This window comes from Labeo rohita, chromosome 21 (assembly GCF_022985175.1).
Source record: "Labeo rohita strain BAU-BD-2019 chromosome 21, IGBB_LRoh.1.0, whole genome shotgun sequence".
Classification (NCBI taxonomy): Eukaryota; Metazoa; Chordata; class Actinopteri; order Cypriniformes; family Cyprinidae; genus Labeo; species Labeo rohita.
The window spans coordinates 6,939,089-6,963,647 of NC_066889.1; the positions used below are offsets into that span (position 1 = coordinate 6,939,089).

General features: G+C 35.8%; 1 protein-coding gene across 4 annotated transcripts in view; it reads left to right on the forward strand.

Annotated features, from left to right (window-relative positions):
* The first annotated feature begins 7,811 nt into the window (after positions 1 to 7,811).
* The window catches only part of dbn1 (drebrin 1), an 85,373-nt gene continuing 68,625 nt past the window's right edge, over positions 7,812 to 24,559 (forward strand). For all 4 annotated transcript variants that reach the window (XM_051092385.1, XM_051092386.1, XM_051092387.1 and 1 more), the window contains exon 1: positions 7,812 to 7,979. In XM_051092385.1, the coding sequence (XP_050948342.1) occupies positions 7,897 to 7,979 (83 nt within the window). In that variant the 5' untranslated portion in view covers positions 7,812 to 7,896. The remainder of the gene's footprint in view (positions 7,980 to 24,559) is intronic.

Sequence of the window (24,559 nt, forward strand, 5' to 3'; positions counted from 1 at the left end):
CGATGTTGTTGATTAACGTTACTTTAGCAACACGAACTTACTTCAAGCTGCCCTGAGGGACAAGCTGAGGTGGAAGATGATGCTGCTCCGTGTCTCTGCTGGGAGCTCATCTTTAGAAACTAAGAGACGACCGTAGGTGAAATACTAATAACATTAATACTTAATATAAACAAAGCACGACGTATTGCACACCGCAACAACTTTCCAATATGTGCGCCACTGACGTCACCGTCCGTGCTTCCAGGTCAGAGAGCAACTGTCCATCAAAAGCTCATTAGCCATTCAGAGTAGATCGTTGTTAAGCCCGCCCCCACGAGAGGTTTGTGCCAAAACACGGGCCCGGGTAACTTTTGAGGTCTGGTACAAATTATGACATACATAGGCTATAGACGCATATGGATTATTCATTAAAAGTTTGCGATCTCGATTCAAACACACACAATCTTATTGCTATGATTATGACTTCGCCATGTCTATAAAACATTTGAAATCGCAATCACATCGGAATATTTAAACCTGCTTTCCCGCAACCGCTGATCCAGAGAGAGCTCTGGTCATGTAAGTTAAGCTTTACGTTTAAACAAGCTTCACGAGCAGGATACACGGTATAGGCTACATTTCTTTGTTGCAAACATTAAATAATAACTTAAGTATTGGGATAAATGTTCATTATAGCCCAGCACGGGCCTTGTCAGACAGCTTATTGGAATTCTCGGTCCGAGCCCGTCTTCACCCAAAACACCTTATACTACTGTTTCATCTATTGAAATAGCTCAGTTTTAATGGCAAAGTGATTATATTTCGTTTCATTTAGAAAAACATTTGGAGCATTTTTGTTCATTAAATATAGGCTAAGTTTTTGTTTTTTAAAGTAATGACCAAGTGGTCAGCGAAAGACTGATCGGACACATTGATCAAACACGCACAGTCTGTTTGATCAATTTTGCCTTCTCAAATCACGACTTGCCTAAAATAAGATCTATAGATATAGGGCTAAAAGAGTTCAGATATAAAACAATGTTAGTTTCAACGTTAAACAGATAAACGTGCGCTATTAGATGCGTACCCAATCCTTTTTGCGGAGAGTAGAAGCTAAAGCCGAACTGCAGGAAATGGAGGCGCCAGCACCATTACTTGCATTTTTTTTTCAGTGGAAACAATTTAAAATGTTCCGTCATTTTTGCTCGTAAAGGTAAGAGTAATACATCATTCGGAACTGTTAAGGGTCTTTTGTTTGTCTGCACTCACAATATCAACAAAACGTTGCAAACGGTGCTTTTATTAAATAAAGAAAACAAACATGATGCGCTTTCTGTTGCCTCAACGCTTCACAAAAATTAACGGAAACTCAGCGAATACATACCTCACAGACATGATACATATATCTATAGAAAGCTTGAAATTAGTACTTAACGAAACAAAACTAATACTCTTTCAAAAAAAACAAAAAAAAAACTCTTCAATATGTAATCTGTAAAGATGCATTTCTCTAAAGGCGCGTCCAGAGAGGAGATGGTGAGTCAGGATCGGCAACTTCATCCTTGGGAAAACACTGGTGTGTTCATAAATAATTAAAATATCTCCTTTCTATTTCCCCCGACACATTCACTGTAATTACGTTTGCCGGAGCTGTGTGGGAAGTTTCAGCCCATTGCGTGCGCTTGAACGCAGATCTCTTCCAGATGCGCTGATTTGCTGCTGATGGCGGAGACACTAAACGCTTCCGGAGCCGGTCTCGAAAGTGAAAGCGAAAGGGAAGTCTCGTGTTGTTTCCACCAGCCCAGAAATTTGTTTTCATCACCATAATTGGTGTATGTATAAAATATAAAAATAAGGATAAGCCTAGAACAGGCCCGAAGCCCAGCCATGTCTGAACTATGACCTGAAAAGCCCGGACTTATTTATAACATTTTAGACATTGTATAAATTGACTCATTTCTAAAGTTAAAACATTTTTAACTAATAACTATACTATTAATATTGTTTTTAATATTAAAATGTAGACACCCCTATAGCGACCTATATTTATAAGTCACTGGCTGCGACGGAGGGAAAAAAAAAAAGAGGAAACAAGCTGGATCGGCCCGTGGATCTGTTAATTTTTCCGATCCCCGATCCAGCTATTTTTTCAATATCGCGGCCGATATCCGATCCTAATATCGGATCGGTGCACCCCTAATATTGGTTGCTTATTAGTACTTGCAAAGCACATATTAATGCCTTATTCTGCATTTTAGATCCCTTAATTCTGTTCCATACCTAAAAGTAACGCCTACCGTATTAACTATTAATATGCAAAAAAAAAAAAAAAAAAAAAAAGTTTATCGAAACAAAATCTTAGTTAATAGTTAAGGAGAGTTGTGACCACAATAGTTACTGTAAAATCGTAAATAGTGTTAATGTTATTTTTTTTATTTCAATTTATTTTTGATGACAGTGGTCTCTAATGTAAACATACCATGGATTTTTATGGTACTGACAAACTGCAGTAACTGGCTGCCATGGTAATTTTTGTAAGGGAGGGCGCTCTCATCCGCATTGGCTAATACTGTTGCTGCAGTTTGTGGCCACCAGGGTGCGATATCATCTTACGTTTACAAGGCCATTCAACAACCTCTTACTAACCCCTAAACAGGCTGTAAAAACATTATAAATTTCTATGATGTTAATATAGCTTCCTAAACCAGTCCTAAAATCAAACTAGTCAAAATTGACCGTCAGTCCAAACAAAGCAAAGAAGATGGTGATATTGCTCAGTGCTCTCTCAATTCTTAAACAGGTTATGTCAGCAGTTTCCAGTAAATGCTTCAGACAAGACAAAACATTGGACAAAGTTTTATATGAGATTTTTTTTTTTTTTTTTTTTTTTTTTTTTTTTTTTTGTACAACTGAAAAAATGGGATAGTTCCCTCCTTTTTTGGACATAACTCACGGGTCTTTCCGCTGGTCAGATTCTTTGTTTTAACTTAAAAGGCTCTCCATGGGTCTCGCTTTCATATGTCTGGTATGTGGATTGTATTTTCTCAAAGCTGCTGTGATTCTTTAACCCTTTAGAGCCATCTTTCATCTTACTAACTCTTTCCAAATAGCCTATCTGAAATCCAAACAGTAAACATGAAAATATTGCACAAAGACTTGAGGCTACTACCTACTCATTTGCATTGCATTGGCTGTTTTTATTACTAAATTTTATTAAACAAATATTTTAATTTTTATATTTTGCAGTATGCATAATGACAGTTTTCTATCCATCTGTTTTACCCCTGGTTAGGAGACAGGGGGGTGTGTGTGTGTGTGTGTGTGTGTGTGTGTGTGTGTGTGTGTGTGTGTGTGTGTGTGTGTGTGTGTGTGCGTGTGCTTGTATGTAGCATGAATAAGTAAAGTGTTATGGTGGTGACTGGAGACCACTGTCAGCACTAATCAGAATTCCTGCAACCATGACTGTTCTCTTACTGTTCAAATAATGTCATCTGGATGCACACTCATCCTGTGACATCAGACCATCTTGGAATGCACAATGTATTCATAAAAGTGCATGGACTAATTTACCTTAGTATACTTAATTGTGGATTTTTTTTTTTTTTTTTTTTTTTTTTTTTTTCAGTTAGCAATGCAGTATTGTAGAAATTCCCATTTCACACATTATATTTATATAATATAATTATATATAATTACATGATGTAGTTCATAATTGAACAGAAGATTATTTATTTTGAAGAATCATTTATTGGAATGGTGTGTAGAAAATAAAAGAAATCTCTGACGTAAATATGAAGTAGTCACTCAATTCTTTGTTTAGCCAATCAAAAGTACTTTGTGGCACTTTCTGTGGACAGTCCACATAAGGGAAGCTGGAAGCTGAGAGTGTGATAGATAAACTTTCATGTGTTTGGAGGGTCTAAAATGTTTACAATTTATAAACAGTTTACACATAAGTCCTAAAACGAATAAGCAAATGCAGAAAGTGTCAGTGGAAAAAAAATATGCCTAGCTTGGTTTTGGGCTTAAGAGGAAATATATTTCTAGCAAAGAGGTGTGTGTCACAGTATCAAACATAACTATGAATCAGTGTTTTTTTAAAGGGATCATGACATGAGAAATCAAATTCGCCTTAATCTTTTGGCATGTGAGAGGTCTTTGTACCAAAACATCCTGCAGGTTTTATAGCTTAAAACCTCCTCCTCATTATAAACAAAGAATTTTTGTAATCAAGCTCCAAAAATGGCTCGTTTGAATCTGAGGTGCGAGATGACATCACTCTGGCACAAACATTTGCATAAACACTGCCTCCAGAGCAAGGCAAACTGATAGGCCCCGCCCACTGGCAAGTGTCGCGTTGCATCAAAAGCAAATAGAAATTACAATCACTGCCGTTGTCTTGTCTGTCAAGACAATGATTTCCTAATTTGAAAGTATGATCAAATATTGTGTTTGTAAATCTACAGGGAAGGTGGCTAATGAAAATATAACTTTTTCATTACATTCAAATTACTGAATAAAGAGATGAGAAGAGGCAGTAATAGTTCAAACATCCCATCACTAAATTAAAGGGATAGTTCACCCAAAAATGAGAATTTGCTTTTAATTTACCCACTCTCATTCAAAATGGAGATGATGTTTTTTTTTAAGTAGAACAGTAAATAATATTTTTAGCTGAAACCATGGTCCTTGGTTATTCATAAAATAAAAGTTGTTGGCTTTGAGAGTCAAAAAAGCGTATATATCAGCACAAAACGAATAACCGTGGCTACTGATGATATACTGAGGTCATATATTATTTTTTTTTAAATTTACAGTATATTGTATAGTACAATTTTTACTGTAAATGATATATATTCCCTACCAGTAACCAAGCCTGCATTTATTTGATCCAAAGTTCTTCTGAACTTTCTATTCATTAAAGTAACCCGAAAAAAATTCTACTCAGCTGTTTTCAACATAATAATAATAATAATAATAATAATAATAATAATAATAATAAATGTTTTTTGAACAGCAAATCAGAATATTAGAATGATTTCTGGAAGATCATGTGACTGGAATAGTGATGTCAAAAATTCAGCTTTGAAATCATAGGAATAAATTACATTTTAAAATATAGAAAACAGTTATTTTAAATAGTAAAAATATTTCAGAATTTTACTGTTTTTGCTGTACTGTGGATCAAATAAATGCAGGCTTGGTGAGAAGAAGAAGGTTTCTTTAAAAAACATAAAAAATCTTGATGGTATATATGTCTTTAACACCAAATCCAACTTACAGTATTGCTACTTTGCAGTATATTAGGAAATTATAATTAATAGCACACTGAAGAGAATGCGTTTGGGTGAAAAAATCACCCAAACGCACTTTGGTGCTAAAATCACTTATGTTGTTAAACCCACTGTAGCGGTTAAATTTGTTAAAGTCTGGTATTGTGTTCACAAAGTTGTACTGCTGAATGGCAAAGCTCTCCTCACATGCCTCCTTTTGGATGCCTGCCGAGGCTCTGCCGGACAGATGTCTTCCCTAAGAACAATCCTCATCTCCACTGAATATAATTGCTACCTTTGTAGGCAGTAGGAGACGCCAAGGACCAGATGAGTGAGAAGAATTAATTAATGGTAACCCATTTAGTGGGCAGCCAAGGGGAGGGGAAGCTCTGGGGCAAACAGAGATCCTGATTGGATGAGACTGCAGAGGAAGGTGAATGTGTGTGCGTGTATTTGTGTGTGTGGGGGGTAGCGGCTGGGCTGTAAGGAGGGTGAAGGGCTAAGCTCTATAGCTTATTTGTGTGTGTGTGTGTGTGTGTGTGTGTGCATTTCGCAGCACTGAAAATGTATGTTTGTGGGTCGTGGGATTAGATGCTCTGCCATTGTTTTCAGCCAGAAATAAAGAACCCTACAGGAAGTGTGTGTATCATGGATGAAATCTGTGCTCTAGTTGAATACATTACACACTGACCCTTGCTGTGACTGGCAGATCCTGGCTTTTTGCCATGATATGGGATTGGACAGAATCCACGGAGGTCTAGGACACTGCTGTTAAGAGGTTGTTAAGTACAGGATACTATAGGATAAGGTGTGCATTTGTTTACTATTTAAGGGATGGTGATGTTCCCACCACAGGATATCTTTCACATTTGACGTTGTCCTACAGCTTACTGCACAGAAGAACAGGACAGTGCTAAATGGCGTCCCAATGCTGCGTTTGATATATCTGAAAATGTTTGGTTCCCTTTGGTAGTTGAACACATTCTGTCATAAGTAACTTCTACTATGATATATACATCTGGAAGCATTTGGGGATCAAACATATCGACAACTGGAAAGCTTCTACTGTCTCAATGCACATCCATTGTAACATATGATAAAGGATTATTAATCGCAAAATCCTATAAGAGACTTATCTCAGGTTTGCTGAATTACTTGACTGTACAGCTCTGATTTATGGACTTTGCTCTAATGCTGTTACTTTTTTGATACTGAAATTATTTTGAACCATTACAGTCAAACAAAAAATAACTTTTTGATATATATATATTTTTTTTACTAGTGGGTGTAGGACACTATAGTTCATTTAAGTAAGTGAGGATAGCAAAATAAAATAAACTTTGACATATAATACCCAAAATTATTCATACTACCAGTAAAATTGAAAACATTTGAGACCAAAAATTTGATTTGACACTTTGGCGTGACCATGTTTTGTTACATACCTTTCTGTCAAAGTTATCTGACATTATCAAGATGAATTTGTTCCGTCACAGTTTTATTTTATTAGAGAGTCATATTTTATTTCCATTTTCTAAACTATAGCAAATAAACTATGATAAAGTGAGAAATATTGAATGTACCTGAATAAATTTTGTTTTGACTGGTTTGTAGGGTAAAGATTTAATATTTATAACAATTCTGATTTTACTAAATATTTATGCATTATGTGTACATTAGTGTTTAAATATATATATATATATATATATATATATATATATATATATATATATATTTTACATATAACAGTTCTCTGTTTTAATATATTATAAAATGTCATTTCTTCTGTAATGGAAAAGCTGAATTTTGACATTTTTCAGCCATTAGTGTTCAGTTTTACATGATCCTTCAGAAATGATTCTAATATGCTGATTTGGTGCTCAAGAAAAAAAAAATATAACATTTTAGTATAGGGAACAATTCTCACTATTAACTAGTTACTTATTAGCATGCCTATAATTAACATATTGGCTGTTTATTAGTACTTATAAAGCACCTATTCTGCATGACCATATTCTATATCCCTAATCCTACAGATTACCTGAATTTAACTACTATCCTACTAACTATTAATAAGCAGCAAATGGGAGTTTATTGAGGCAAAAGCTATAGTTAATGGCTTACCATAATTCTTTTTTATTTTTTCGATACACTTGATTCAGCATTTATTGGTTATATAATGTTTTGTAATATTATAAAAGCCTTTAAAGTCACTTTTTAAACAGTTTGACCTTGCTGAATAAAAATATTAATTTATATATATTTAAATAAATTACATAAAGTGTTACTGAATTACATAAATTACATAAAAATTACTGCGTTCCATTTATTCTGTGTACACATGCATCACATAACGTCTTAGTCTTATCTGGGTCTCGTGCCATGAGCATCGCGTTTTTTAAGACGGCTTGTTAAACAGTTTGGCTTCGTTATTTTACCCACTTGTGCTGCATTGTAGCGGTTTTGAACACAATAACGCACGGAACGCTGGGGCGCTAGGACCGCGCAGCCCAGCAGAGCAACAGCAGCAGCGTCTCTTTGTTCGGCGTGCAACATCTCTCCTCCTCTTCTCGCGCTCCGCAGTGACTCTCGCGTTCCTCATCATCACTGCTACACTGGTCTGGATGATTGCAGTGGCAGCAACATGGCTGTGAATCTCAGCAAGAACAGACTGGCCCTCTTAACAGCCTACCAGGACGTTATCAGCGAGACTTCGGCAAACGACTGGTAAGATAAATAAAACCTAACTTAAACAGACTCCTTTATTTTAGTATGGTGTTACTTTGTTGCGTAGAAAAGAATAAAACTTGCATTATACCTGTATGCGGATGGATGCACGAAATGGGATGCATCCGTCTGGAATGAATGCTGAACCTCTTGTTTTACCTATTCCTTTTTTCTTGTCTTTTTTGAAAATCGATTTCTGAATCGATTTAAAACGCATTAATTAAATATTTGATGATTTTTTGAGGTAATTACATTTTTACAGTGCATACCTCCATACATTTTTAAACGTAAAGTTACACGTTTTTAATTCATTTCCATCTTTCTCTTGCCTATTTGCTGTACTCCGATGTTACAGTAGGTTGCAGTTCATGCTTTGACCTCCAGAGAGTTGTGCAAGGGATTCTGTATACTGTTTGCTCAGCTCAAGGGAGTCTTCACTATAGCACTTGTGATTTGCCAGTTAGAAGACAATGACCAGATGATCATGTCAAACACAAATATTTGCAGCTTCCCATACGAAATATCTATTGATTTAAGTATATCAGGGCTTAAGGAGCTCCTTTCCATTTGCGTGGCAGGACAGAGTAGGGCGAGGCAAGAGCTGTCTGTCAATCTTCTATTATGCACTCTCATCTTTTGTACCAGATGGAAATGGTACCTCTTTTAATAACTACTGTCTCAGAGTACTTAAGTACTGCATATATGCAATTTGTATGGCCCTCGTGGCTGTGGGCGCTGTACAGGATAGTGAGGTAACTGATCCCTTTGTGTTGAAATGAAACTGTGGATCATTGGTAATGCATTGTTGATTCAGCATCCCGGCCTAGAAGTTTGGTTTGGATTATTTTCAGAAAATGCTTGCTTTTTCTTTCATGTTCATATATATTTTTTAATCATGTTACATCATTATTCCAGGATTTAATGTGTTAATTCATTTTAAAAAGTTTAATCAATGAAAAAGCAGTCTGTCGCAGTTTAAATCAGAATCCAGTTTTGATATTGTGATTCAGCATGATGTAGTGAATTGTGGCGTATGTGTTACAGCGTGTATCAGAAGAAACTTGGCAATATTTAACCTATTAAATTGTTTCATTTATAAATATCATTATTATTGGTCATCTGCAAGTTATTACCAATTGTGACTCTGGACCACAAAACCAGTCTTAATGATGTTTGGTTTGTTAGGATAGGACAATATTTGGTCGAGATATAACTATTTGAAAATCTGGAATCTGAGGGTGCAAAACAAAAAAAATCTAAATACTGAGAAAATCACTGTTTGTCCAAATGAAGTTCTTAGCATTGCATATTACTAATCAAAAATTAAGATTTGATATATGATATATCATGTGACATGATCTTTATAAAATATCCTACTGATTTTTGGCATAAAAGTAAAATCAATTATTTTGACCTAAGATTTTGTGGCCTAGGGTCCCAGTTTTCACTGAATTAAACCCATATTGGTTGACCACTGATGAAAACCATATGATCCAAATAAATTATTCTCAAATTCTCCTCCCATTAGTTAGCAAAAATACCAGCTCTGATATATTTCAGTTGTTTAAACTCAATGTCATTGTGCAAGAAAAATAGGTACAATTTTGCAGATATTTCACGAAAAAAATCTGGACATAAAATCAATCATTTTTTTTTCCGAGGGATTCGGATTCTTTCATTTTCACTGAGATGTTTGTTTTCCGCATCAACACTGTAATTTGCTTGATTATATGATTATTGCTTTGAATAAACTGATGTCCCAGAGTTGCCCCTTTATGCATGGTTGAAGTGAGGGCAACAAAGACAAAGACTTTCAGCCTCTGTAAACAGCTGCCTTCCTCTATATTCACTTTTAAACTTTGTCCCAAACAATGCTCCTGTTCTACGTGCATGAAACCACACGACTATACCAGACGCAAACACAACTCTCTCCTTTTTCCTGTAAGCAAAACTCATAATAGGCTTTAAACCCACATAGTTGACCTTATCGCAGAGTACGGCCATCCTTGTTTGAGTTAACTCACATTCCTCTTCCTGGTATTCATCCATGTGGCGTTACAATACAACTCATACCGTGCTGTCGAGCTTTTGTATATGTAAAACCTTCACACAAGGCAAACTCTGTGTTTAAAAGATGAGGTCAAGCCCACAGGGTCATCAACACTTTACTTACAGCATTCAGCACAAACTGTACCTCAGGGTAGTCTTCAAAGCTCAATAGATAAAGCATCCCAACCTGGACATTGAAATCAAATTGTCTTGAGTGTACATGTAAGATTGGAGGACGGGTTCCAGGATGTTCTTTATAGGTTGAAGGCTGTCATCCTCCTTTAAAAGGATTTTGATATGTGGACTGGAGACCCGTAGGGTTTAGAGAAGACAGGCTTTTGAAGTTGGGAAAGGAAAAGTGACGCCAAGCCAGTTGGGATAGAGTTGGATATCAGAGTACTCTCAAATATCAAACATGAATTGTTGCAAAGAATGTTCAGGCTGCTGATCTGAAGAAAGCATATGGATATGTGATCCTCAGACTGTGCTATAGTATGCTAGTGAAGCAAGTAGTGTATCTGCTGGTCACTAGTCACTTTATTTCAGCATTTTATCCTTCTTAGGATTCTGGAAAAAGCGCTTCTCCCAGGGTTTGTTTTCGTAAGGTGTTAGATTCTCTTCAGTCCTTACCTCCTGTTGGGTTATTGCCTTTTTCATATGTCCATGATTCTGTAAAGGATAAAATATTTGGATTTGCTGACTCGAATGAACAGTTATGCAGCATTGCAGTGGCGATGGACCTGCATACACTGTTTCCTTTAACGTAAGTGCTGTTGGAGATTTGTGAGGACCCAATTGCACTGTAGGGCATCACGGGATCACGTCTCGTGTAACACTGCAGTAGCAAAAAGCAGGAAGTTACTCAGTTTGAAATATCGCAAAAATCTATTATAGCTTATATAGCAAAATATAACTAGAGCTCCTGCATATCAAAGAGAAGATTCCCACCCGAAATTTAATGTGAAACAAGGAAACATGTTTTATTAAAGAAGATCTAGACTAATCTTTTATTGTTCCACAGAAGAAAGTAACTTGTGCAGATTAAAAATGACTTGAGGGTGAGTATTTTCATGTTTGGATGAACTATCCCTTTAACATTTTCCAGCATCATTTTAGCTACTCGAGAGCTTGGTTTCTTCTCAGAAGAACATTTTATTGCTTGTTCATTTCTCAGGTAATCTAATGTTGATTCGGTCCAGGAAAAATTTGATGGGACTTTTGTTTTCAGGCTGTGTCTCAGTAAGCTGATTCTTTTGTTGAGAGCTCTTCTGAAACTCTGAGGTAGCACGTATGACCATAGTTGTTTTCTTGAGAAAAAAACTAAAAAAATTTATTCTAGCAAAATTCTCATTGCCTGCTTAAGAGATCTCATCTTGTAGATTATCTTCCTTGTGGTTTGATTTTCCAAAAAGATGACTCCACAAATATGTTTTTTTAAAAGCAATGTCTTTGTGTCGCACTGGTGCACTGCAGCTTGTATCTCTTTCCAAATGAAACAGACAGCAACATTTGCAATTATCAAAATATAACTACTGTCTCTTCAGCTAGAAGAAATTTGCTCTTTCAGCTGAGTTAGAGCCTTTTTGGTTTTTGTTTAGGACTTCTGAGCACAAAGAAAGCACATGAGAGCCCCAGAGACAACTATTCTGTTTGCATTCAGCTGCCAAGAAATGTCGGGGAAACCACAGAGAGGACTGGAAATTCAGAGTTTTACCAGACTCTATAAAATGTTACAGTTTTCCTAAAAGAGTAGTGTGAAGTCCAGACCTCAACCTCACCTGGAGGGAGTTTATCTCTCTAGAGTCCCACAGTCTGATGCCTGCATTCTTTCTGCATCAGGTCACTATCTTAATCATCAAGTCATTTATCTTGTTGAACCAGTGGTGGGGAAGCTATATTATAGCTGTAGCTTGCCAAGATACAAGCTACTCAACATTTAAAGTACCATATTTACCAGAAAATAAAATTTGTTGTACACAATATGTTCTGTTAATGTTCCTTTTTTGTGTGCACTTTAAACTCTTGATGTTAATATAAGTCAAAGAACATTTGTATAATAATAAAAATAAAAAAAAACTCCTGGAAAATAAAGTATTTCAACTACAGTCAATCTACCCTTTTTTAAAAAAGTAGTTAGATGCAAGATAATAAAACTACACTGAAAATATAGATATAACTGTAGAATTGAAGATGAACACTGAAGATGCTATTATTTAGTTCCACACTCAAGGTATTTATCTCATGTTTTGCAAAACAATATGTAAATTAGACTGACAGCAATAATTAATTTTACAACAAATACACTCAAACTAGCAATCGCACTAATTTATGGAAATGTGTCAAATATAATGACAAATATTTCCCATCAAAAGACACATGGGTTAAAATGTACCATTTAGAGAATGTGCAAATGAATCTTTTACTGAAATGAATTGAACTTCTTGTTGCCACCTTTGAGACTTGAGGTCTAGTTGAATGTGCTTAATGTCTGCTCTTGTGTTGGTCTGGTGGTAGCAAGTACCTAATACAAAGGGGAGCAACAGCTACTTTCAAATACCTGTGTTAATTAACCGTATATGTTATTGTTTGGTTAGTTGCTGTAAACATACTGACATTCGCTTGCTTAACAAGACTCCCATCAAACTGCTCCACAATAACAGTAGTTTAAAAGTAAAAGAAGACATTTATGCTAATAACCATTAAACTGCTTCTTGTGGCAATGCAGAGAAAGCAGCACATATTTTTGCATTATGCAATGCTGTTTGACAACATTTTGAAATGTAACGATGCACAAAAGTTCATAGGTATTTACGTATATAGTGCCCTCCGTTAATATTGGCACCCCTGGTAAATATAAGCAAAGGTGGCTATGAAAATAATTGTCATTTATCTCTTTGAGTTTTCATTTAAAAATTCCATGAAATTCTAACCTTTCATTGAAGTAAAAGAATTGAAAATAGAGGAAAATATTCATTATGAAGTAACTGTTTTTCTCCAATGCATGTTGGCCACAATTATTGGCACCCCTAGAAATTCTTATGAGTAATCATCTCAGAAGTATTTTTTTTTCACACCAGGGCGACAGGGTGACATGACTTTCTGTTCCACAGAATTCCCTCATCACAATGAGTAAAACCAAAGAATATACAGTCAGGTATATATATATTGGTATATATATATATATATATATATATATATATAACAATTTTTATTATTTTAGCTGTTGACCAAAACGTATTCAAGTTACAGTTATATAATAAATATATGGGCTTAAAGTGCACACTCTTAGCTTTAATTTAATGGTAGTCTCATCAACATTGGAGGAAACGTTAAGGAATTACAGCTCTTTAATATGTACATCACCTCTTTTTTCTGGGGACCAGAAGTAATTGGACAGTTGACTCAAAAGCTGTTTCATGTTGTGGGCTATCAGTTAAGTAGGTAAAAGGTCTGGAGTTGTTTTTAAGTGTGCCATTTGTATTTGGAAGCTGTTGCTCTGAACCAACATCATACAGTCAAAAAAGCTCTGCATGCAAGTAGAACAGACAATTGTTAGGCTTCAAAAACAAAAGGAAGCCATTAGAGAGATAGCAAGAACATTAGCAGTGGCCAAATCAACAGTTTGCTACATTCTAAGAAAAAAAGTACACACAGGTGAGCTCAGCAACATTAAAAAAAGGCCTGGAAGTCCAGAAAGGACAACAGTGGTGGATGATTGGATGAAGAAAAACCCTTTCACAACATTCAGCCAAGTAAAGAACAGGAGGTAAGCGTGTCACTGTCAAAGTCTACAATCAAGAGAAGATTTCACAAGAGCAAATACAGAGGGTTCACCACGAGGTGCAAACAAGGCCAGATTAGACTTTGCCAAAAAACATCTAAAAAAGCCAGACCACTTCTGGAAAAGCATTCTTTGGATGGCTGAAATTAAGATCAACCTGTACCAGAATGATGGGAAGAAAAAAGTATGGAGAAGGCTTGGAACAGCTCATGATCCAAAGCATACAACATAATCTGTGAAACATGGTGGAGCAGTGTGATGGCATAAGCATGCATAGCTTCCAGTGGCACTGGGTTACTGGTGTTTATTGGTGACGTGACAGAAGACAGAAGCAGCTGGAGGGAAGGAATTCTGAAGTGTAAAGGGATACTGTCTGCCCAGATTCAGGCAAATGGAGCAAAGTTGATTGGGTGGCGCTTCATAGTACACTTGGAAGATGACCTGAAACATACAGAATAGCAACCTAGGAGTTTTTGAAGGTAAAAAAGTGGAATATTCTGCAATGGCCAAGTCAGTCTTCTGATTCTGGCTTGATTAAGCATGCATTAACTAAATGCAGAAAGACCCACAAACAACAACTGAAGTCAGCTGCAGTAAAATCCTGGCAAAGCATCACAAAGGAGAAAACCCAGTCTCTGGTGATGTCTATGAGTTCCAGACTTAAGGCAGTCATTGCCTGCAAGGATTCTCAACAAAATATTAAAAATGAACTATGATTTTTGTATTTATTTGTCTAATTACTTTTGAGCCCCTGAAAATGGACGGTCTGTCTATAAAAATGGTTGTAATTCCTTTGTTCAACCCCTTAAATTAAAGCTTAAAATCTGCACTTCAATTTCATCTTGATTGTTTCATTTTAAATCTTTTCTAGTGGCATAGAGAGCTGAAATTATGAAAATTGTGTCAGTGTCCAAATATATATGGACCTGTCTGTAGTTCTGATGTGCAGAATAAGATTTTTAAGTTTCACAAAACAGAAGGTAAAATAAATCCCCATTTCCACCATCAGGGCAATAATTAGGAAGTTCCAATCAACTAAACATGTTACAAATCTGCCTGGAAGAGAACGTGTGTCTATATTGTTGTTATGTGCGGTGATGAGGAGAGTCTGAGTGGCCAAAGACTCTCCAAGGATCTCAGCAAGAGAATTACAGAGATTAGTTGAGTTTTGGTGCCAGAAAGCCTAAAAAAATATATCAGACAGCTCCTACATCACCACATGTTGTTTGAGAAGGTTTCAAGAACAATTCTCCTCGCTAATCCAAAAACAAACCCCAGCATATTCAGTTGTCAGACACTACTGGAACTTTAAACGGGAATGGCTTCTATGGTCAGATGAAAAAAAAAAACTTTTGGCAGCCAACCCACCAGATGGGTTTGGCGCAAACAGGGATAAAAAAATACTCCATGTCCACGGTTAAACATACAGCTGGATATTTAATGTTGTTGGCCTATTTTTCTGCCAGAGGTCCTAGACATCTTGTTCAGATACAGTACATGGCATCATGGACTCTATCAGATACCAACAGATAAAAATCTAAACCTGACTGCCTAACCTGTAAAAAAATCTTATAATGGGTTGTGGTTGGATCTTTCATTAAACAAAGAACAAAATCAACACAAAAATGTGTCACTGAGCACAAAATGAAGCTTTTGCCATGGCTGTCCCAGTTCCCTGACCTGAACCCTGTCGAAAATGAGTGGGGTGAACTGAAAAGAACTAGGAATTTTAAGAATCTGGAGAGATTCTTTATGAAGGGATGGTCTCTGATTTTGTCAGGTGTTCTCCAAACTAATCAAGCATTATAGGAGAAAACTCAGAACTGTTACCTTGGGAAAAGGATGTTGCAATAATTGGGTGCAAATAATTGTGGCCAACATGAACTAAGAAAATTAGTCTTTTATAATGAGATTTTTTCCCCCAACTTTCCATTGAATTTTGTGGTTTTATATGAATAAAACATTAGGATAAACCACACAGATTTATTTTTACACCCACCTTTGCTCATATGGGGGTGCCAATATTATTGGAGGACACTGTAGTATGTTTCAGGCTGTGAATCTGTGATGTCACTGTATTTCCAACTACTCATGTCTTAATTGAAAAGCTCGAAAAATTACCATTGGAAGCGGAGGAAATATGAGTCACATGGATTCCTGGTAATTTATTTTTTTTTAATACGTTGAAAACTGATCTTACTCTTCTTTGGAAAGGCTAGTATGAGTAACAGTTCGGTTGTGATGCATACTGAAAGTAAATGCAGCCTGACTGCAGTGTAATTGAAGAAAGTACATGCAGTGTTATCGCTTTCCAGACATAGTGGTGAGCTGTGTGGGTAGATGATACTTTGGCTTCTCTTTTGGCTTCTCTCTTCAAGGGCTGTCTGTGAAAGGCAACTGATTCAGATCATGGCTGTCTATTTTTCCTTCGACTTGCCTTGTGAGTGGCATATATTAATAACAATGGCACCCCTTTGCCTGGCTCTTGACCCTTGACATTACAGAAGTGCAAACATGTCTGCATCCCAACTGTAATAAGATCCAGTCCACAAAAATCTCAAGTTGCATGTGTGTCCAAATTTTCAAGAGCTGGTAAGAATCACTGAACATTCAATTTTTTTAAAGTGCAACTTACTTTGTCAAAATATAAACATCTACCAAAGTCAAAGCTTTAACTAGGATTTCAACAACTAATCAATAGAAATCAGTGGTGAACAAACAGTAATGTTTAAATTTTTAATGTTTATATGATTTTTTTTGTACATACATTATAAATGCTACATATTTAGCATTTACTACATGAAAGTGAGCACTGGGTAGTATGTGAAAAAACTATTTACAACTACAGTTTTTATATACATGCATACTGACATTTGCAGCAGAAGATTTTGAGAAAGAATGAAAACTCTTTTTGTGAACTCTTTTTGTCAGCAAATGTGATTCCATATTTAACCTATTGGAAGTGAAACAAGACTGAAAAATATTTTTGCTTTGGCTGTATTGGTTGTGGTTTGGCTCTGTGAATTCAGCCAATGATTTTTCTAATGGTGGTAAATTGTTGATTTACTAGTTTGTTGACAAGTTGTGTCAAAAGGTGGAGACACTGCATGGAGGTGATAACAATGGACAAATCTCATGGTTGTTTGGGCTAAATTAAAATCATTCTAAAAAAATCATATACTTTTGCTTGCACACTAGGATGAGGAACAAAGCTAATGTCATATGGTCATGTGAAACTAGCATATTGTTTCTCTAGATATTTTGACTTCTCCACTGCAGAAAACAGAACTGGCCATAAGTTCCATAATTTTTTTTTGTTTGTTTTATTTTCTAGACATATCACCAGATCTTGTTCAGACAATGTTTATGAAAGGTCTGAGCTGATGTGAGTGATTCTTCTCAGATGTTCTTCCTTGTGGTTTGTCATGGGGCTGAACATCTGCCAGTATGTCTTTAGAAGTTCTCTTTCATTGGATTAAATGCATCATTGAGAAACCAGTAAACAGCGATTAGGATGATTATGATGATGCAGCACTTTTACATCTGGACAGAACGATAGACAGAACCATGAGATCATACTTGGATGATACCAACTCTGCTAATGTGCTTTGGATGCACCAATAAACTCTTGAAATAAATCCATCGGTGACAAATTTACTACTAGAATGTTCCAACTCGAAATGCTTGCAAGCTCCAGAAGGCCTCCAGACCTGTTTAATCTTACAGTGAGTTGACATTAACAAAGAAATTTTTATCCAAAATTTCATTCAACAAAAATGAGCTTTCAGAAAATGCAAGATCCCACTGGGTTCTGACCTGATGGAACTTCCCATCAGGAAACTCTTCTGCTAAAATAAGTCTCCCAGTTTCCCTCTGCTAACAGCTACTGACTTCCCCACATCAAAAAGCTCTTTGTCTTTTGGCATTGGTCTGTCCATTCATTTTGTTAGTTGGTCTAATTTTATCTTTGAACAGAAGACCAACATGTAGTGGTTACTATTGCTGAATATTTGTGATGGTTCACTTCTCTGTTTAATCTGTAATTCTTCAACTAAAGTAGTTGAGGACATGGATCTTGGAAATGAGTAACTAATTGTTCAAACATTTCCCTCAGCCCTGTTAAAACAATCTCCCAAAGTAGGTCTAAGTGGATGTACAGATTTTTTTTTTGATATCTTGCATTATTTTTACATAAAATGAGGACATTCTCATTATTAAACAGTCAAACATGAACAAGTTTAGGGAATTAACTTGCAAGATTTAAAACAGACTTTTATTCAGGGCAATATAAGTGCTTCACTGGCAACATCTCTTAGAAGTAGACTAGCGAAATAGCATAAACATCATCTCTATTCAAAAGGACATGGGCACAATTTGCTCAGATTATGTAACAGAAGAGCCGATTTAGCAGTTTTTGGGTCACTTAAGTTGACTGAAAAGTTAATCTTTTTTTTTAGTCTATGGAAAATTCTTTCATTGATAGCACACAGATAAAACACAGCATTGATAGTTTCATCCTCGTATCACTGTGCTCACTTTTCACACTTCACAGTAAAATTATTTGAACTCTATACTTAAAGGAAGAAGAAGAAGAAGAAGAAGAAGAAGAAGAAGAAGAAGAAGAAGGAGAAGTTCACTTCCAGAACAAAAATTTACAGATAATTTACTCACACCTTTGTCATCCAAGATGTTCATGTCTTTCTTTGTTCAGTTGATAAGATTATGTATCTTGAGGGAAACATTTCAGGAATGTTCTCCATATAGTGGACTTCAATGGTGCCCCCAGGTTTGAACTTCCAAAATGCAGTTTAAATGCAGCTTCAAATGGCTCTAAATGATCCCAGCCAAGGAAGAAGGGTCTTACCTAGTGAAACGATCGATCATTTTCTAAACAAATTGACAATTTATATACTTTTTAACCTCAAATCCTTGTCTCTAGTCTGTGTAATCCGGGTCAATACATCTAGGGTATGTCGAAAAACTCCCATCACGTTTTCTTTTTCAACGTCAAAATCGTACTACATCACTGTTTTAATTTTTTTTGTAAAGGGCATTTGATCTTCTTTGCATGTTTGCTTTGTAAACACTGGGTCGGTACTTTAAAAGTTTTTAAACAATTAGGGAATTTGTTTAGGGAACAAAACGAGATGGGAGTTTTTCTACATACCCTAACTGAGTTCACGCAGACTTGGACAGGACGAGCGTTTGAGGTTAAAAAGTATATAAATTGTCAATTTGTTTAGAAAATAACCGATCATTTTGCTAGATAAGACCCTTCTTCCTCGGCTGGGATCGTTTAGAGCCATTTGAAGCTACATTTAAACTGCATTTAAACTGCATTTTGGACGTTCAAACTTGGGGCACCATTGAAGTCCATTATATGGAAATAATTCCTGAATGTTTTTCCTCAAGAAACATAATTTCTTATCAGCTGAAGAAAGAAAGACACAAACATCTTGGATGACAAAGGGGTGAGTAAATTGTCTGTAAATTTTTGTTCTAGAAGTCAACTTCTCCTTTAATTTTCATATATTTATTTGTTTAAATAGACTTGTAGTGAGTCTACAGTCGATTTCACATGTTTTGTGATAATGACTGGCTGACTGTATATTATCACTTGCTTACTGAACGTCTTGAAGGTGTTGATTAGTGTTTAATCTTGACAAAATGACACTTCTGCTCAAATGATAAAAATACATCTTGTGCATCACTGTTTTTCCATTACAAAAAACGGTCATGCATCAGACCAATCAAGTTGTAGTAAACTGTCAAGAAAGTGAGTTGCATTACTAAATTGCCTCCATAGATTTACTTGTTGCACCTATAAGTGGACATCATTGCATTACTGAGATTGGATCTATTTTTAGAGATGTTCTTCATTCAAGGTCATTCATCTCGCTATAGGCGCTCAAAGGGGAGTTTCAATAACCATCTGCACCAGTTAAAGCTTTAAAATCATATTCGCTCACCTAAAATGTCAAGTGTCTGTGACGTTTTTGGAAATTATCAGATTGAGTGAGAATCATCTGTGTGAACTGAAAGCGAGATATGAAATGCATGAGTTCTAGTACTTTGCAAAGCACAATAGTTGTGACATGCTCCATGTAGAGCACCACCATAAATGTCTTCCTCTTTCAAAAAATCTTACTTTCGGTTCTCTGTGAGCACTGATGAAGAACTGTATTCGATTTTAGTGTATTCATTTTCTTAGATTTTTTTTTTTCAGGGACATTTTCAGTTTTCCGCCCTGGATTCTATTTTAGAATATCTTATTTTAAGCCGAGAGCCCGTCGTAATGGCAACAGCTGAAATCTGTGCAGAAAAAATGTGCTCTAATCCTTTTTGAAAATGTATATTTATGTCTCTGACAGGGACCAGGCTCATGCTAGTGGATGAGGCTCAGGGATTTATGGGAAATGATTTGCTTAGCGTGGGTGTCGGTTGAAAGCTCAGAACTATCTGAGACAGGGGAGGAGAGGTGGGCTTTGAATCCGAATGCCATCATGAGAAGCCTTTTATCTTGAAGACGTTTCCTACGGTGGAGCTAGTTCATAGAGCAAATGAGAGACAAATTTGGTAAAAGCCATACTCGCCCTGTCGTTGTGAACATACATTGATATTTTTATGAAAGTTATGTATTTACATGTTTAGAGTTTTGAAGATATCTGCCAAACTTATTTTGAATTGTCCATAAGTTTGTTGTCTTTATTTCATTTTGTACCTTTAGAAAATGACTAGTGTTAGTGCTTTAAATATATATAATATATTATCCATTATAACACAGAGTCTGCAATAAGTAAGGCTTATTATAGAGTTACTTTAAAAATAAATACTTTGGCTTCACACTTTTCCAAAACCACTGGAAGTATGATTTTTGCCTCAGTGCTTTATCCTAAATTTAGAAGAAGTGCTAATTTATTGATGAATCAGGATCATGAATGTTTGTTTTTCGTACATAATGTTTTACACACAAAAATGTATGTGAATGAGACACATTGTTATTTACACATGCACAGATTTCTGATTTAAAGTGTCAGATATGTTGATATGAACAGCTCTGTACACTGTATAGTTAGTTTTATGGAGTTGCAAGTGGAGGCTGGCGTCGCAGTGAGCTCCAAGTGCCCCTGTGAAGTCCATCTGGCTGTGTGCTTAGCCTCACTGTCATCCACAATGACATTCGCTATGATTAATTCTGAATCCTGCAACGAGAGGAGTTTGCTTACCAGTCAGCTGATACAGGGGGATTTTAAGGAAAAGATCACAAACTCCTAAATGTGCTCCAAACAACATAAACTAGTATTTTTATCTCAACACAGAGGCCAGTGCCTTTAGGTCTTTTTGGCCTGATGCATTTTTATGTTAGTTGTTGTAGACAAATAGCTGCAACATTTTATAAAGGCAGCAAGTATTTGCAAGAGTAAATAGCAATAGAGGCTGTTTACACTAAGTGGAAATAGCAATGCATTCTGTTCAAACTATGTAAAATTGGCAGTATTTTTTAGCGATATGCTATTTACACAAAAGGTGGATTCGAACTCAGGTCGATCGTGTCAAAAAGACTATGGCACGCACTTTACGATATGGGCTTAAAATTTTATCAAAGGAAATTTTATCATTTTTGGTATTGTTGCGATAATGATATCAATGACGACAATTCAAGGAATCCTGTTTCTTTAGAGAAAAGTATTATCTTCGCTATTTTTACCCAAAATAGAGCACAACTGAGTACACACATACAATGTAATGACTATTTAATTCACTGGAAGCCGGAGGGCGCCCTTGCGCAGAAACTCCACATATGCTTTATAGCAGAAGTAATAGTACTGATGACACTGCAGGAAGTCTCTAATCCAGTTACGGCTGTAGCTGAATAAAATGCAGATAGAGAAATTTTAACTGAGGAAACATGGCAATAAACATACGATTGCTACCATATATGGTTTGTCTGTGTTCTTTAAGCAATCTTGGGTATTTTTATAAGGATAAAGTATATTTATAATGCAATGCTAATACCATAAAATAGTATGATTTCTGCCTCATTCTGTGATACGAAACCACATCTGATTGGAAAAGGTTATTTCAAACACTCGCAATGTTAATTTAGAGAAAAAGCATGTCAGTAAATTATCTTTGTTGGACAAAAGCTTTGTAAACAGGCTCATACACATGCAAAACTGTATTACACACGTGCTACTGTAGACTGTAGATTGAAGACTAATTTTTTATCTTGGGGAAAAGTTTTACCGGTATATTGCAGACGATAAGATATCGCCCATCCCTACCATCTACACCACTGGAGTTTGTGTTTAATAGTTGTCTTTTAGTTGTAGTATTGACTAGCCCAATCACATGTTGGTGAGTGGAGTTAGTGTAAACAGCCTCTGCCAACAAGACATGCTATTTGCACTTAGTATTAATAGACACTTAATTTTATAAATTTTATCGGATCCCTAATTCAGGGTTTCCTATGTCATCCGCTGGAATGCCACTCTCTTATGAACATGTGCACGAAAGTTAGTTAGAGATTACAGTTTATAAAGTTTTAAATATGGATTTTATTTTATTTTATTTTTTTTTACTCAAACGCTTCGCTTCACTTCACTTCAGAAGGCCTTTAATAACCCCCTGTAGCTGTGTGGAGTACTTTTTATGATGGATGGATGCATGCACTTTATTTTACTTCAAAATCTCAACCGCTATTCTCTGCCATTATAAAGCTTGGAAGAGCCAGGACATTTTTTAATATGACTCCGACTGTATTCGTCTGAAAGAAAAAGTCATATATATCTATGGCACGAGGGTGAGTAAATCATGGGGTAATTTTAACTTTTGGGTGAACTATCTCTTTAAAATATCATAGTCATGAAAGTGTACTCTCTTCAAGTACACTTAAGTGGCATTTTATTTCATTAATACGATCTGTAAGGTATTAAAAATATAAATTTAAAGATTTGAAGTGCTAGTTATGCACACATTTTTTCACAAGTATTCACAAAAAGCTATTTATATTAAACAGTATTCAAAGACATATGGCTCCAGTCTCTTTCCCTTGATGATTCAACTCAGTAAATCAAGGTCTTGGACTTGCTCACCATGTTGAGAGGGCACAATTTGTCTAAAGGGCACATTTTGGCAGCCAGGCTGTGTATTCAAACAAACAGGCGGCCAGACAGGCTCCCAGCCTGGAGGGACAAGATAGCAACCGTAATGTTGGAATCAGTACATGAGTATATTTAGACCAATGGCAGTCATTTGGTCAGTTTTGGACACTACCTGTTGGCTCCGACAGGCTCTGTACCTGCCATTGAAAGAAGTCCAAATCCCTGAACGCTGTAATCTGTATCAATCTCAGAGAATTAGGGACACAGATTTACACATATGCAAGAATGACACAGTTTAAAAAAGCACGCAAAATGCATATGAGTAATTTTACCATTTGGGTCAGGTTCTTTGGAGCTTCCGGGGGAATTAGCCTAGTCCTTATTAAAACATTAGATGCTAGTGAGAACCCTTTTTATGTCATCTCACCCAAATTATAATGAAATGGGTTCAGATCAGGCAATTTTTTTTTCTTTAATTCAGGGATCGTTGCCACATGGCTGTACCTCAAGTTATTTGTACTACTAGCTTTAGTCTTCTTCATGTTATATTTAAGAGGAATAGGAGATATTCTGTGACAGGGGATTAGGGAATTGGGGACAGATTTATTTCCCCACACCCATAGTTCAGAAGGGCAAATGTTGAAATGCATTCAGAAAGCTGAAGATGAAGCTATTGATCCAGAAAGCTGCAGCTGATCAGGATTAAAATATCACAGAAACATATGCATAAATGAGTATTCAAATACTCGTAGTTCATTAGGCACTTAGAGTGAAAAATAAAATAGTAAATTAATATGTTAATATTAATATCCTTCTTTTATCACTGATGTTCAACCATATTTGTGACCCTGCACCACAAAACCAGTCGTAAGTAGCACAGGTATATTTGTAGCAATAGGCACAAAAATCAAAAATCATTAGGATATTAAGTAAAGATCGTGTTCCATGAAGATATTTTGTAAATTTCCTACCATAAATATATCAAAACGTAATATTTGTTTAGTAATATGCATTGCTAAGAACTTAATATGGACAACTTTAAAAGCGATTTTCTCAGTATTTTGATTTTTTTGCACCCTCAGATTTCAGATTTTTAAATAGTTGTATCTCGACAAACCATACATCAATGGAAAGCTTATTTATTCAGCTTTCAGATGACATATAAATCTCAATTTCAAAAACTTTACCCTTATGACTGGTTTTGTAGTTCTGGGTCACATTTAGCACTTTGTTGTCCAGTGCTTCGTAAACGTTGTATAAAGAACCAAAATAGAAATGCTAATCTATTTTTGAGTTTTTATTGCCTCCAATTAAATTTGTTTTCATCAAAAAATCTATAAAAATTTGTAAAAATATCTATTCTCTAATAACTTGTTTAATATATAAATATTTATTCTAAAACAAAATATTAATTTCAGTTTAGTGGTGTTTTGAAGGCCTTGTATGAAATTGGTTGTATTTAGAATTTCATTTTCTTTTCAGTTACTGATTTGAGTTTTTATCAAGTGCATGCAAATGCTTTAAAAAGCTTATCTCACGCAGATAATTTATCACGTCATATAAGTTGAGACAGCGTAAGAACTTGCAGTGGGGAAGAGGGATGTTTTTGTACGTGAATATATAGATTTTCAGAGAGTAAATACTCT